General features: G+C 41.7%; 3 protein-coding genes and 1 non-coding gene across 4 annotated transcripts; 3 read left to right on the top strand and 1 right to left on the bottom strand.

The window, feature by feature from the left end:
- Nucleotides 1–66: 66 nt before the first annotated feature.
- K450DRAFT_228638 (uncharacterized protein) lies at nucleotides 67–3,751 on the top strand. Its single transcript, XM_051586952.1, has 11 exons — nucleotides 67–157; nucleotides 234–351; nucleotides 438–501; nucleotides 567–672; nucleotides 739–1,010; nucleotides 1,070–1,207; nucleotides 1,269–1,535; nucleotides 1,602–2,261; nucleotides 2,348–3,013; nucleotides 3,077–3,250; nucleotides 3,311–3,751. The coding sequence occupies exons 1-11, from the start codon at nucleotides 136–138 to the stop codon at nucleotides 3,659–3,661; spliced, it is 2,838 nt and encodes a 945-aa protein (XP_051447374.1). The 5' UTR covers nucleotides 67–135; the 3' UTR covers nucleotides 3,662–3,751.
- Nucleotides 3,752–9,140: 5,389 nt separating this feature from the next.
- On the top strand, nucleotides 9,141–10,401 carry K450DRAFT_228620 (uncharacterized protein). Its single transcript, XM_051586951.1, has one exon. It carries the CDS (start codon nucleotides 9,527–9,529, stop codon nucleotides 10,226–10,228), a length of 702 nt encoding a protein of 233 aa, XP_051447373.1. The 5' UTR covers nucleotides 9,141–9,526; the 3' UTR covers nucleotides 10,229–10,401.
- A 117-nt stretch (nucleotides 10,402–10,518) lies between these two features.
- On the bottom strand, nucleotides 10,519–10,590 carry K450DRAFT_t27. Its single transcript has one exon. It is a non-coding gene; the product is annotated as a tRNA-Gln (tRNA).
- Nucleotides 10,591–12,804: 2,214 nt separating this feature from the next.
- On the top strand, nucleotides 12,805–13,948 carry K450DRAFT_278409 (uncharacterized protein). The gene is made up of 5 exons (XM_051593293.1): nucleotides 12,805–12,992; nucleotides 13,067–13,120; nucleotides 13,198–13,265; nucleotides 13,326–13,412; nucleotides 13,476–13,948. Exons 1-5 carry the CDS (start codon nucleotides 12,827–12,829, stop codon nucleotides 13,845–13,847), a joined length of 747 nt encoding a protein of 248 aa, XP_051447372.1. The 5' UTR covers nucleotides 12,805–12,826; the 3' UTR covers nucleotides 13,848–13,948.
- Nucleotides 13,949–13,963: the final 15 nt, after the last annotated feature.

Raw genomic sequence — 13,963 nt, 5'->3', positions numbered from 1 at the left:
GGTGGCAGAGTCACGTGTATTTGAAACGGTGCCTTTGTGGTGACGCAAGTCCCTAAGTCAACGTAACCCGCCTACAAGTTGCCTGAATTCGCGCGCGTACTTACCACATTCGATTATACCAATTCTTATTAAACAATGGTCGCATTGACTTCTGCAAGTAAGTACTAGTCTATCAGACATTGTCCACTGTATTTATAACGCACTGTCTAATACTTTTCTCCTTTGTACAATAGGTGGTGTCATCGCGCTATTGGACGAAGACCAAGTCGAACTTAAAACCTATGCTCTTCAAAAACTCAACACTCTTGTCAATGACTTTTGGGCGGAAATATCAGACTCTGTAGGAAAGATGTAAGCAATACAGCTCGGTGACAGACCATCACTCCCTTTCTCATATGCACCTCGAACGAGCTTTCTAATCGCTTCTTTCATCGTAGTGAGATCTTGTACGAAGATTCCGAGTTTTCCGAGCGAGAGCTGGCTGCTTTGGTGGCATCCAAGGTAAGTCTGTTGACTAGGTTTCAAGATATAGCGACACTTTATTAATTTCTCTATTCTATCTGTAGGTATACTATCATCTTGGAGAACTTGACGACGCACTGACCTTTGCCTTGGGTGCTGGAAATCTCGTTGATGTCTCCCAGAAATCAGAATACATTGAAACGATAATCTGTAGGTGACTCTCCATCAACTCTATCGCACATGCACATTTTTGGTCTAACTATCATTTGTCCGTAGCGCAATGTATTGATAAGTATATCGCCCTCAGAAGTCGAGCACAAGATGACCAGAGCGAAGATGTCGACCCTAGACTTCAAAGCATTGTTGAACGCATGTTCCAACGATGTATAGACGATGGAGAATACAAACAAGCAATTGGTATTGCGCTAGAGTCAAAACGACTGGATGTAGTGGAAGACGTCATTTCAAAAGGAAATCCGCACGAATTACTGTCCTTTGTTATCGAAGTCAGCATGACCTTGGTTCAAAATCTGCAATTCCGTAATGAGGTAGGTAGTACTGCCTTTTGGTATGGATTGTTAGCATGAACTAAATAAGGCTACTATAGGTATTGCGATTACTTGTCAAACTTTACCAAAATTTGGATGAACCAGATTACGTATCCGTCAGCCAATGCCTTGTTCACTTGAATGATCCTGCTGCCTGCTCAAATATGTTGGAAACTCTTGTGGCCAAAAACACAGATGTAAGTAGAGTATATATGCGGATATTACTGTGAGAGGCGTGACCTAATTCGATGCTTATAGGAATCTTTGTTGATGGCATTCCAAATTGCATTCGACTTGGAAGACAGTGCCACACAAGACTTCTTGCTAAAGGTTATACAAGACCTTCCTGCCACGAAAAAGACCGAAGCAAATGAAATGGACACAGATGATGCACCTACTGATCCTAACAATGACAGCTTTTCAAAAATCAAGACCATTTTATCTGGCGAAGAAACCATCAAGCTTTATCTTGAGTTTTTGTACCGCAAAAACCATACTGATCTTTTGATTCTCAAGAACACTAAGGTAAAAGTGTTAAGGAGTATGTATATTGCATCAAACATTCATACTTAACTCTACTTCTTGTAACAGAACGCCCTCGAGTCTCGAAACTCCGTTTATCATTCTGCGGTCACCTTTGCCAACGCATTTATGCACGCTGGAACAACCAGTGATGAATTTTTACGTCAAAATTTGGATTGGTTGCAAAGAGCGACAAACTGGTCCAAGTTCAGCGCAACTGCAGCTCTTGGTGTCATCCACAAGGGTCAACTTTCGCAGTCCATGGGACTTCTTGCTCCATATCTTCCTCAAGAAGGCGTTAGTGGCCATAGCTCTTATTCGGAAGGTGGCTCTCTCTTTGCACTTGGTTTGATCAATGCCAACCATGGCGGTGATGTTTTAGACTATTTACGCAAAGCTCTTCGGGATACACAGTCAGAAGTCTTGCAGCATGGTGCTTGTCTTGGTCTCGGTGTTGCCGGCATGGCAACTGATAATGAAGAGGTTTTCGAAGATCTTAAGAACGTACTTTTCAGCGATAATGCTGTGGCTGGCGAAGCTGCTGGTTTGGCTATGGGTCTTGTCATGTTGGGTACGGCGAACGCTTCTGCCATTGACGAGATGTTCCGATACGCTCATGAGACTCAGCATGAAAAGATCATTCGAGGTTTGGCGATTGGTATGTCAATGATCATGTATGGCAAGGAAGAGCAGGCGGACACCTTGATCCAGGAGCTTGTCAATGATAAGGTAAGCCGCATTCACTATATATCAGTTCTCGGCAATGACTTCAAATCTAACCATCTAATTTTTCCTTACGCCTCTCGTCTCACCAGGATCCCGTTCTACGATATGGTGGTATCTATACCGTTGCTATGGCTTATTGCGCCACCGGAAATAACAAGGCTATTCGAAGACTGCTTCATGTTGCTGTCAGTGATGTCAACGATGACGTTCGTCGTGCTGCAGTTACTGCTCTAGGATTCATCCTGCTTAGGAATCCAGACCAAGTTCCTCGCATTGTTCAACTTTTGTCAGAAAGTTATAATCCTCATGTCCGGTATGGTGCAACACTTGCCCTTGGTATCTCTTGTGCTGGTACTGGATCCATGGATGCGATCGAGTTGTTGGAACCCATGACCCGCGACCCCGTTGATTTTGTCAGACAAGGTGCTTTAATCTCTCTAGCAATGATTTTGATCCAGCAAAACGATGCGACCAACAGCAAGGTCAGCACAGTCCGCAAACTCTACGAAAAGATCATCAGTGATAAACATGAAGATTCCATGGCCAAATTCGGTGCTGTCCTCTCGCAAGGTATCATCGATGCTGGTGGTCGCAATGTCACTATATCCCTTCTCTCACGCACAGGACACACCAATATGCCTGCCATTGTCGGCATGGCTGTCTTTACTCAATTTTGGTACTGGTATCCACTAACTCACTTCTTGAGTTTGGCTTTTACTCCGACCGCCATTATTGGTTTGAATAAGGATATCAAAGTAAGTTGTCAGCGGCAATATAAGGCTGAGTTGACAGCTGTTTTAACTTTTGTATATTTACAGATTCCTCAGTTCGAGTTCTTATCCAATGCCAAGCCTTCTCTCTTTGCCTACCCACCGGCAATCAAGCCACCAACGACAACCGTCGTCGAAAAAGTTGCCACAGCTGTTCTATCCACTACAGCCAAAACTAAGGCACGTGCGAAGAAGAATGAAAAGGGTGATTTGATGGATGTGGTAAGTTGTTGTGGCCTGATAATAGCAATTTAGGACAAAAGATTAATCTTTTTGTTACAGGATAAGGAAGTTCAAGCATCTACATCAGCAGAGGCTGCCAAGTCTGATGAAAAGAAGGAAGCGGAAGAGAAGAAGACCAAGAAGAAGAAGGAGGAAAACTTTGAAGTACTTGAAAATATGGCTCGTGTTGTTCCATCTCAACTCAAGCACGTTGCATTTAAACCTGACTCACGATATGTCCCTATCAAGAAGGGTACAGTTGGCGGCATTCTTCTTATGGTTGATAAACACCCCGATCAACCTGAAGAGTTTATTGATCCTAGTGCACCTACTGCTGAATCCTCAGCAGCCAATGGAGCACAAGATGAAGCACCGCCCTTTGAACCATTTGAATACACCTTTGACGATTAAACTTGAGCAATGAAAACATGTCATGCAATGCAATGTAATAAAAAAATAAATGATTTTCAAGAGATGCCATAGCGTCAAAAGTGCTGTCGCAAGTTTGCTTCGTGCTTCTAAAATGATAGATATCTTTGTCCATCAACCCGTAGCATGCAGAAACTCCCGTGACAGGACTGCTTTCTAACCACTTCTTTTTGCACAGTGCTTGGATTGCACCCCTTTGCTTTGCCATTGACCAATAATGGCGGACCAAATCGATTCTTTCACTCACGAGATAGCTATCCAGCTATCAAGAACGCTAAATCTGACTAATCCTAACGATCTGTTGGCCAAAAGAGTCATTCAAATTGCAAGAAACGATAGAAACCCGCAAGCTTTCACCAAAGGTAGGGATTTGATCGGCAAATGCCCTCCGTCAGCCGAAAATCATACTTACTCGTAAACTTTACAGCTTGTGCAAGCTTTGGTCGCTTCAAAACAGAGTTTCTCTTAGATTTGTATGGCACAATTGACCAGCATCTTCGAGAATCTGGCAGAATGATCTCTGGTGGACCGGACACCTCTGCGCCATTGTCAGCTAATACAACTAGTGACGAAACCGTCGTCATGTCTAATAATCTTCCTGGAGGGTTATTGCGTCCTAATAAGTCCTCAAACAACGATGAGGTAAGTTTGCACTGTATTGGTGTACGATCCTTTGATTTGCTTTTATTTATGCATGCATCAACAGAGTCGACCAATCTTTAAAGCTCCTACCGCCCGAGCATCATTACTTGGTCTTGATAAATTGGCTCAGCAGAAACGTGAAGCAGAGGCTGCGAAGGCATCCGAAAGTCAGAAGAAGATAAAAATGGACTACGCTGCCGACGAAGACCAGGACGAAGAAATGGTGGACGAACCTACATGTAAGCAGGTCAACATCTTGTTATGAACTACATACCAATTTACTTATAACTAGTTTAGCTATACGAAAACACGAACCACAGTATCGCTCACACCAGCGTATGCATACTCCGTCCCATGCTAATGGTATGACGGATGAAGCCATTCGCCGACTAGAAGATCTCAAGCGACGCGATCGGAATAAAGGTAATGCAAATGTGGCAATATAACAATTTGTAAACAAAGGGATAAAAAAATTACATACTAATATTGTTGTCTTCTTTCCGCTAGGAGGATTATATCGCAGCTCTAGAGAAGATGATTCTCGCGATAACAAGGATAGACGAGACAGTCGTCACTCTCGTGACGATCGATATAGCAGAGACCGCAGGTCAGATAGAGACAGAGACAGAGATAGAGATAGGGACAGGGACAGGGACAGAGAAACTCGACATGAACGTTATTCAGACGATCGCCATAATAAACCTCGGGATCGAAGAGAGGAGAGAAGCAACCGCCCTGATACATCACGCACAGCATCCAGTGATCCAACACCGTCAACGCCTAGAAAAGGAGGTCTCTATAAACGCAGTGAGTGGGCAAGCATGACACCAACACCAAGTCGTTCGGATGGCTCCTTCACACCAAGGAGTACACCTGGCAGTGCAACGCCTCGCCATGAAACTGGTGCCCGCTCAAGCGTGAAATCATCTGACTGGGACTACGCAACCCCACAAGTCAAACCATCTGGCTACGAAGAAATTGCCTTAGAATACCCTGAAGAGACCTTGGATGGCTCTGACAGAATGCATTGGGAAGAAGAGCAAGCTCAGCTCGATCGTGATTGGTATCAAATGGAGGAAAATGGTGTTATGGATGAAACGCATAATCCATTTGCCGAATATGAAGTCCACGACCATGAGAAAGAAGAGGAGTTGGCAAAGAAGCAGATCGTAAGTTTTAGTGCTTTGAAGTTTCGTTTTCGCTTTCATGTCCTCACAGCCATTCCATTTTGCTACGATTGTGATATGTAGAAAAAATTGTCGGCAAGGCAAGCACAATATAACAAGGACACAGAAATGTGGGAAGCCAGTCGAATGTTGAGCAGTGGTATAGCACAGCGACGTGAAGTTGATACCGATTTTGACGAAGAAAACGAGGTGAGCTAACTTGAAACATTAATCAAGTTCACTCTAAGATAGTCGTTAACACCTACCTTCTTATAGAATCGAGTACACCTTCTAGTTCACGACATTAAACCACCGTTCTTGGATGGCCGTATGGTATTCACGAAGCAAGTGGAGGCGGTTCAGCACATTCGCGATCCGACATCTGATATGGCAATTTTTTCGAGGAAGGGTAGTCAACTGGTTAAGGAAAAGCGAGAACAAGCGGAGAGAGCAAAGGCGGCCAACAAGTTTGACCTTGCCGGTACAACTCTTGGCAATGTTATGGGCGTTAAGGAAAAGGAACAAGAAGAATCAGCTGGAGTTCACTCAACCGAAGAAGATCCAACAAGTGAATCCCAATTTGCATCACATCTCAAGTCAGGTGAAGCTGTCAGCCAGTTTGCTCGAACCAAGACTATCCAAGAACAACGAGAGTTTTTGCCTGCTTTTGCCGTTCGCGAGAGCTTACTACGTATTGTGCGAGACAATCAAGTCGTCATTATTGTTGGTGAAACTGGTTCAGGAAAAACCACGCAACTCACTCAGTATTTGCATGAAGATGGATATACCAATTTCGGCATGATCGGATGTACTCAGCCTAGAAGAGTTGCTGCTATGTCTGTCGCTAAGCGTGTCGCTGAAGAGATGAATACCAAACTCGGCGACACTGTTGGCTATGCAATCCGCTTTGAAGACCAGACGTCTGAAAATACCCTGATAAAGTACATGACGGATGGTATTCTACTTCGAGAGTCTATGGGACAACCGGATTTGGATCAATATAGTGCCATCATTATGGATGAAGCTCACGAACGTGCTCTCAATACAGACGTTCTTATGGGCTTGTTGAAAAAAGGTAGGTACATTCGTCTGCGTCAATGTCCAGTAGAAGTCAATCGAAATTTCTTTTACTAATGGAAATTTCGATCACAGTATTGGCTCGCAGGCGAGATCTCAAATTGATCGTCACTTCTGCCACAATGAATGCGGAACGAGTAGGTGATATTTTAACATCCACTTTTCATGCTGACTATTGCTCTGACCTGTCTGCCCTTCCAGTTCTCTCAATTCTATGGAAACGCGCCTACCTTTTTCATTCCAGGTCGTACTTTCCCTGTAGACGTTCTTTTTAGCAAAACACCTTGTGAAGATTATGTTGATAGCGCTGTCAAGCAGACGCTCGCAATTCATTTGTCTCAACCAGCTGGAGATATTCTTGTTTTTATGACCGGTCAAGAAGATATTGAAGTGACATGCCAGGTTCTGAAAGAACGCCTTGACCAACTAGACAATCCTCCACCTCTGGCTATCCTTCCTATTTACTCACAGCTTCCTGCTGATCTTCAAGCAAAAATCTTCCAACGGTCCGAAAATAACATTCGAAAAGTGATTGTTGCTACTAATATTGCGGAAACTTCTCTAACAGGTAAAGCAATTGGTGGGCTAACATGCAATTTCCGCGATGCAAACTAATTATATGCTTTATTTGTAGTCGACGGCATTATGTATGTTGTGGACACTGGCTATTGTAAACTCAAGGTGTATAATCCTCGAATTGGTATGGATGCTCTGCAAGTCACTCCAATAAGTCAGGCAAATGCCAATCAGCGAAGTGGACGAGCGGGCAGAACTGGTGCAGGGTAAGCATAGTTTAGCTGCAATAACTGTACTATTCGTGTATACTGATCAACATTCTATTGTGTAGAATGGCCTACCGACTTTATACTGAAATGGCTTATAAGAATGAAATGTTTGCGAACAATATTCCCGAAATTCAGAGAACAAATCTCGCCAGTGTTGTACTCTTGCTGAAATCGCTTGGAGTCAAAAACTTGCTTGATTTCAATTTCATGGACCCACCACCACAAGACAACATATTGAACTCGATGTACCAGCTGTGGGTTATAGGTGCTTTTGATAATACTGGCGAACTGACTCCTGCTGGTCGCAAGATGAACGACTTCCCCCTAGATCCTTCTTTGGCAAAAATGCTAATCACTGCAGAGGAGCAAGGTTGTACTGCAGAAGTTTTGGTATGTTGACCGAAGTCGTGTACTGATGTGTATTTGAGCATCTGTTCCTAACTCCTTTTAACTATATCAAACCTCCTTATCATTTTCATTAGACGATCGTTTCTATGCTCTCTGTGCCATCAGTTTTCTATCGTCCAAAGGAGCGTATGGAGGAAAGTGACGCCGCACGCGAAAAGTTCTTTGTTCCGGAGAGTGACCATCTCACTTTACTACATGTATACACTCAATGGAAAGCTAACGGGTATGCGGCTTTTCAAACTTTTTATTTGCTGGGATTCTATGTTGCTAACTCACAATACAATATGCTTCTCACAGATATAGGGATGACTGGTGTAATCGCCACTTTGTCCATCCGAAAGCAATGAGAAAAGCTAGAGAGGTGCGATCGCAGCTAATGGAAATCATGAAGACAACCAAGCTGCCATATATTTCATGCGGTACAGACTGGGATATCATCAGGTAGGGTAGGCGCTACTATGTTTGACTTTCACTGGACATACATTTTTAACCTTTTACCTATAGAAAATGTATTTGCTCTGCTTATTTCCACCAAGCTGCTCGTGTTAAGGGTATCGGAGAGTACGTTAATTGCCGTACTGGTATGAAGTGTAACTTGCATCCTACCAGTGCCTTATTTGGGGCAGGCTTTACTCCTGACTACGTCGTCTACCATGAGCTTATCATGACCTCCAAGGAATATATGCAATGCGTCACTTCGGTGGATCCATTCTGGTTAGCGGAACTTGGACCCATGTTCTTTTCAGTTCGTGACCGAGAAAAGAACTTTGGCCATAGGGTGAGTTTAATCTTAGGATTTATGTCAATACTAGCATTCGGCTTATGCATTTTATTTTTAGGAAAAACGCATGGCGAATAAGGCTGCGGAATCCAGATTGAATATGGAAATGGAAATGAAACTTGGTAAGAGCGGGACCTCCATATAATCATGTCTATTGAACCAGAGCCTAACCTTATATCTGTGATCTATAGCACGGGAGCGTGAGGAGGCAGAAGATGAACAAAAGCAGAGACAGCGTCTCAACACTATACAGTCATCTCGAATTGCTACACCTGGATTACGGGAACCAAAAACTCCTAGAAGGAGGACATTTGGACTATAACGTAGACGTATCCAGACCTTCAAATCTTCCCTTAAATTTAGCCAGCTCTTATGACCTATTTTTTTCAGTTTTTATAGAGGGCATACCGCGTATAGCATGTTGTAAGCAATACATCGCACTCTGAATGTACATATTATATAAGACTACAAGGCTACTGAAATATTGAGTAGAACGTTATAAGTGTTCTTCAGACAACTTTGGTACACTGATGATTGCCAATTACTGTGGGAAATCTTCTCCCATTGTCATTGCTCTCAATATTTAAACCCAGTGGAATTGCACCTCTTTGACAGCAACTTAGAATTCATAAAAAGATGTCTTCATGAAATGAGTCCTTAGGTGTTAACCAGCAATCTCACCTACAAGACGACTTTGCCTTGAATATGGGACACGTACTTTTGACACGCAATACTATCGAACGGACTTCGGAAACTTCTAATGCTTCGCTTTCCGAGAATGTACGAGATCGAAACCAACCAGTGTGCAAGCGAAGAAAACTTGTTCAGGCCGCTGAAGATTGCGAGCGTTCCTATACTGCTGTTGTTGAGAATTACTGTCTTCATGGTATCGATTTCAGTACTAGCTTAGGTATTATTATTTTCGCAGCTACTGTGGTACCATTCTCCTGCGTTCGCATGACTTATAGCAGATACGTCAATAGATGCAATGCAACCTATATTCACTTCAGAGGAATTACATGTTCTATCTTGGCTGGATACTTTTCTTTTGCCTCACTGTCCTGCAGGTGATAATAAGCAAGCTTTTACTGTGCCCGAAAATCCCTTGCAGAAATTACCTGACCTTGCTTTGGATCAATCATTTCACTCATGCAACTCGAACGACACTACTATTAGCCTTCCAGACATCTCAATCTCGTCATCTCACTTTTGGCCGTTTCTGTATGTAACTGATGAGGAGCGATGGCAAGCAGTGTTGAAACGTGATAGCGAAGCTTGTGGTCACTTTGTGTATTGTGTTAGGACGACTGGCATATTCTGTCGCCCAACCTGCCCTTCCCGGCGACCTCTTCTGTGCAATGTTTTGTTTTTCCTGACTAATGAAGAAGCAAAGAGCGCCGGTTTCCGACCTTGTAAGCGATGCAACCCTCAAGATCTAGTTTTACCAAGTGACTTTAGACAAATGATCGCTGTGGAATCGGGCAAAGAAGAGATTAGGGTGGCAGCAAAGCAAGGTAAAAAAATGCCTTCTTTGCGTTATCTAGCTAGCAAAGTTGGTATGAGTAGCTTCCATTTCCACCGAGTATTCAAAGCTCGAACAGGAGTGACTTTGGAGGAATTTCGCAAATTGACATTGGCACAAAAAGGTCTTACGACACCACATTTTGATACTACTCAATGTAGCTTATGATAATTTTTTCATCTCCTCTAACTTAAATTTTGGCCTACTCCCTTTCATTCTATTCTTTGATGTCTTCCAGTTTGCAGCTTCCCTGCGAATTTTGGTAACGTAATTTTTCACTCTCAGTTAACAAAAAGAAAATGTATATGGACATGAATAGACAAAAAAGATCGTTTGAAATTCAAAATCTTTACTATCACGTAGCTTTTAAAAAGAAAAGAATCGCTTCCCATCATTTACTCTTCAAGTACAGTTGTAAGTTGCCTACAAAATTGACTATACAGTATATTATCAAAAATAGGTCTCACCGAGAATCGAACTCGGGCTGCCAGATTCAGAGTCTGGAGTCATAACCATTAGACCATGAAACCTTAATTTGGAGGTTGGACCACTACTGTAATCTTATTTTTTTAACGCATATGCAACAACTACCAATAAATTTCTTCGATATTAGACTAGATGGGGCCCTTATGTAAGTTTCTGAGCTCACACATACCAAAAATTTTAATAGATGTGTGGAAACAAAAGATTTAAATGTAAGTTTACTATACCACCCTCAGCACATTTAATATATTGACAATAGAATAGAGCATTATAACTTTCGAGGTTATCAGCGCTATCACCTCTGGACTCGACAAACGTTCTCTGTTAAACCATTTTTCCAGAAAATAAAAATTAATTATTCCTTGCAAAGGGACTTTCATTCAAAAAAAAATTTCAATGATCAGATGGCTATAAATACTCGTTTTCTAACATATATAACTCTTGCGGAACACTTAAAGCAGGTCAGTAAAGGTTCTTTCAGGGTAGCAGAGATAAAAGCAGTCCTGATTTGGTTTCTTATAAGGCTTCTTTTTTCTCTTCAAATACTGCCATTTTCTTCTTTTCAAATTACTATTTTGATATTTTACTCGCATAACGTTTATTTATGACGCTTTAGAGTCTCGTTGATCGCCCAAAACCGCCCATAACCGCACGTTTCTATTTTGAGCTTTGGCTCAGGTGTAACTTTGAATAAGCGACATTGATAGTTACTTGTTCGATGAACGCAGATAAAACTTTTTCATTCAAATATATGAATGCCTTTGCTTATTACCGAGCACTAATGAAAACTAAATGTGTACTAAGGAAAAGATATATCTTGCTTGATAGATATGTGGAATACTGAAGAATTCCATGATCTTTTGATGTACCAAACAACCAACAAAATAACCTTCCACCTGTGTTTGCGCTTTGTGCCATTTCAAGTGTCCGTAGCTACCAACATATCAGTTATGTATATAGACAGCTGCCTTCGACTAGTATATCAACTGAATGTATAACAAAAAAGTTTTAATATATCTATAGGTTAGAAAAAATCAAAAAGCCTTATTTTTTGTCCGTGCTTGCCTTGCGTACAGGACGGGATGTCTTGCATGGAGTAACCAGAAACTCTGTTATGGTCAGTAGTTGCTCGGAAATGTGGGTTCCAGATCCGGCCATTTACCAATCTATCTTATTGCAAACCTTTATAGCAGCCTTAAATGCTTTGTCCATGTTAGAGTGGTTCCTCAAAGCAATCATCAAACAGCTTACATACTATGGTATGAAAAATATTGTCATCATGAATTCCGTTGAGATTATGATATTTCTTGAAACCTCATCTTTTCATTTTAAACATCTCCATTAAGTTAACTCGCCTATTTCACTTTTAGGAAATATTACACGCCCTCCGTGAAACAATAGTTGCTGGGATAGAGCGAGCATGCTTAGCGCAGACCATGAGAAATGTGCCATGACGACTCCGATGAATTGAGGAGCACAAATGACTAGTTGGAGGAGACAATTCGTACCATAAATGTAATTATAGTGAGTGATCAGTCAGTTCATTCTACTGGTATTCGTGAGAATTGAGGTGGGAGGACATATCATTGATCTCAGCATATATTGCGCAGTTAGCTAAATAAAATGCATCTGTAATTTCAATATTTGGTACAACGTAGATCACATTGGAGGAAGCCAGAGTAGACCAAAGAGAGTGGGTTCCACGATGTGAATTCACTAATTAAAGTGATATCGGAAGAAAAAGTAATTCATTCATACATTCTTACTGCGCAGTAGGATGGGATTTACCAGGAAATAACTTGCGCAGCAGTTATGAAGCCTAAAATTATATAGATGTTCCTAATTCAGTACTAAAGCGTTTACCAGGGTATCACAGACATCCTTTGTGGTAAAATGGTTGCTGGAGATCATTTGTTGGTGAGGTTAGTGTATTGAAGAAAAGACATTGATCATCAAGGAGATTATATTCATCACGATATTAAGGCTGACCATGGACATTGACATTAGAGCGATTTTTGCGTGACTAAATTTTTACTACGCACAAAGTGTTCACAAGCTGGCCACAAAGTGGCTTGTGGTTGGGGTACTCACAAGCCGCTTGCATATACATCAAGTGCATAAGGATACATCTCGCAGGATATGCAAGCTCGACCGTTTGAATTGCCGCTGTAATTGAAGGGAAATTTGCTGATTTCTTGTCAGGTGTCTGAAAACGTATAAATACTATGGAACGTTTGATGGAAAATATCTCATCAACAAGAATACCAAAAAAAAAGTATCAAGATGAAGTTCTTCAATACCCTTCTAATTGCAGCCGCCATCGGCAGCAGCTACATTGCTAATGTTCAAGCTTGTATTACTGCTAAGGCCGACCTGGATGGACGCAAGTCACCTAGCACTTCGGCAGCTAGAACCTCCAATGTATACAAAAGTGGAGCATGTATCAACGGTCGGTATATCAAACATAAGTATCAAGCTTCAAATGAAGTATGAGAGTAAACTAATGTTATTTCAAAATAATAGTTAAGTGTCAAACTACTGGATCAACCTTGTATGGCAGCAACATTTGGGATTATGGTATGTTAACAGCTTAATCATTTTTCTTCTGAGCATTAAATGGAAAAGTTATAATAACTTGTAATGCATATTTCAAGATGGCAAATATTACCTTCCCGATGCTTATGTAAAGACTGGCTACTCTGGATTTGATCCCAAAATTCCTGTGAGTGGTTCATGCATAATTAAACAACTGTGATCGTATGATTAACGTAAATGACTGTAGCGATGCGGTAGCACTGGTGGTGGTAGCAGCGGTAGCGGAACTGGAGCAGCCATCGTGAAGAAAGCTCAGACTCAAACTGGTCTTCCCGTAAGTGTACATATTCAAAATCCCTACCTTCAAGTGCGTCTGATATATTTATATCTCATCTAGTACTCTTGGGGAGGAGGTGATAATAATGGACCCACAAATGGTATTTGCTGCTCTCCGAGCGGATATGATGATAGACATGTCAAAGGATTCGACTGCAGTGGTCTCACTAAATATGCTATCTACCAAGTCAAGAAGATTTCTCTCGCTCACTACACTTGCTCTCAGTATAATGATAGCCGAGGAAAGAAAATTGCATTTTCTAGTGCACAACCTGGTGATCTCATATTCTATGGAAGCGACTCTCAAAAATGCAACGAACACGTTGCTATCTATGCTGGAAATGGCAAGATGGTTGAAGCAGAACAACACGGTGTCCCTCTAGGTACTCATACTATACGCAGTGGTCATGCACCTTACGTTGTTCGGTTCTAGGCACATATTATCGGAGATGTAGCTAGAATATGTCCAATGTTTCCATTCATCTAAACTCATGATATATATTATCCTTGAAGAAAATAAATACAAATATTGCGTTAGTCAACAGAGTT

This window comes from Umbelopsis ramanniana (genome assembly GCF_025399195.1).
Source record: "Umbelopsis ramanniana AG unplaced genomic scaffold K450scaffold_10, whole genome shotgun sequence".
NCBI lineage: Eukaryota > Fungi > Mucoromycota > Umbelopsidomycetes > Umbelopsidales > Umbelopsidaceae > Umbelopsis > Umbelopsis ramanniana.
Note: the sequence above shows the minus strand (reverse complement) of the source record. Positions and strands in the feature narration are given on the sequence as shown.

Bases quoted from the DNA above. Each gene is read 5' to 3' on its own strand.
- K450DRAFT_228638 (XM_051586952.1), top strand. From the start codon at position 136: ATGGTCGCATTGACTTCTGCAA. The intron at 1,011-1,069 runs GTAGGTAGTACT...AGGCTACTATAG, and splicing joins ATCTGCAATTCCGTAATGAG to GTATTGCGATTACTTGTCAA. The intron at 1,208-1,268 runs GTAAGTAGAGTA...CGATGCTTATAG, and splicing joins TTGTGGCCAAAAACACAGAT to GAATCTTTGTTGATGGCATT.
- K450DRAFT_228620 (XM_051586951.1), top strand. From the start codon at position 9,527: ATGCAACCTATATTCACTTCAGAGGAATTACATGTTCTATCTTGGCTG.
- K450DRAFT_278409 (XM_051593293.1), top strand. From the start codon at position 12,827: ATGAAGTTCTTCAATACCCTTCTAATTGCAGCCGCCATCGGCAGCAGC. The intron at 12,993-13,066 runs GTCGGTATATCA...TCAAAATAATAG, and splicing joins AAGTGGAGCATGTATCAACG to TTAAGTGTCAAACTACTGGA. The intron at 13,413-13,475 runs GTAAGTGTACAT...TATCTCATCTAG, and splicing joins AGACTCAAACTGGTCTTCCC to TACTCTTGGGGAGGAGGTGA.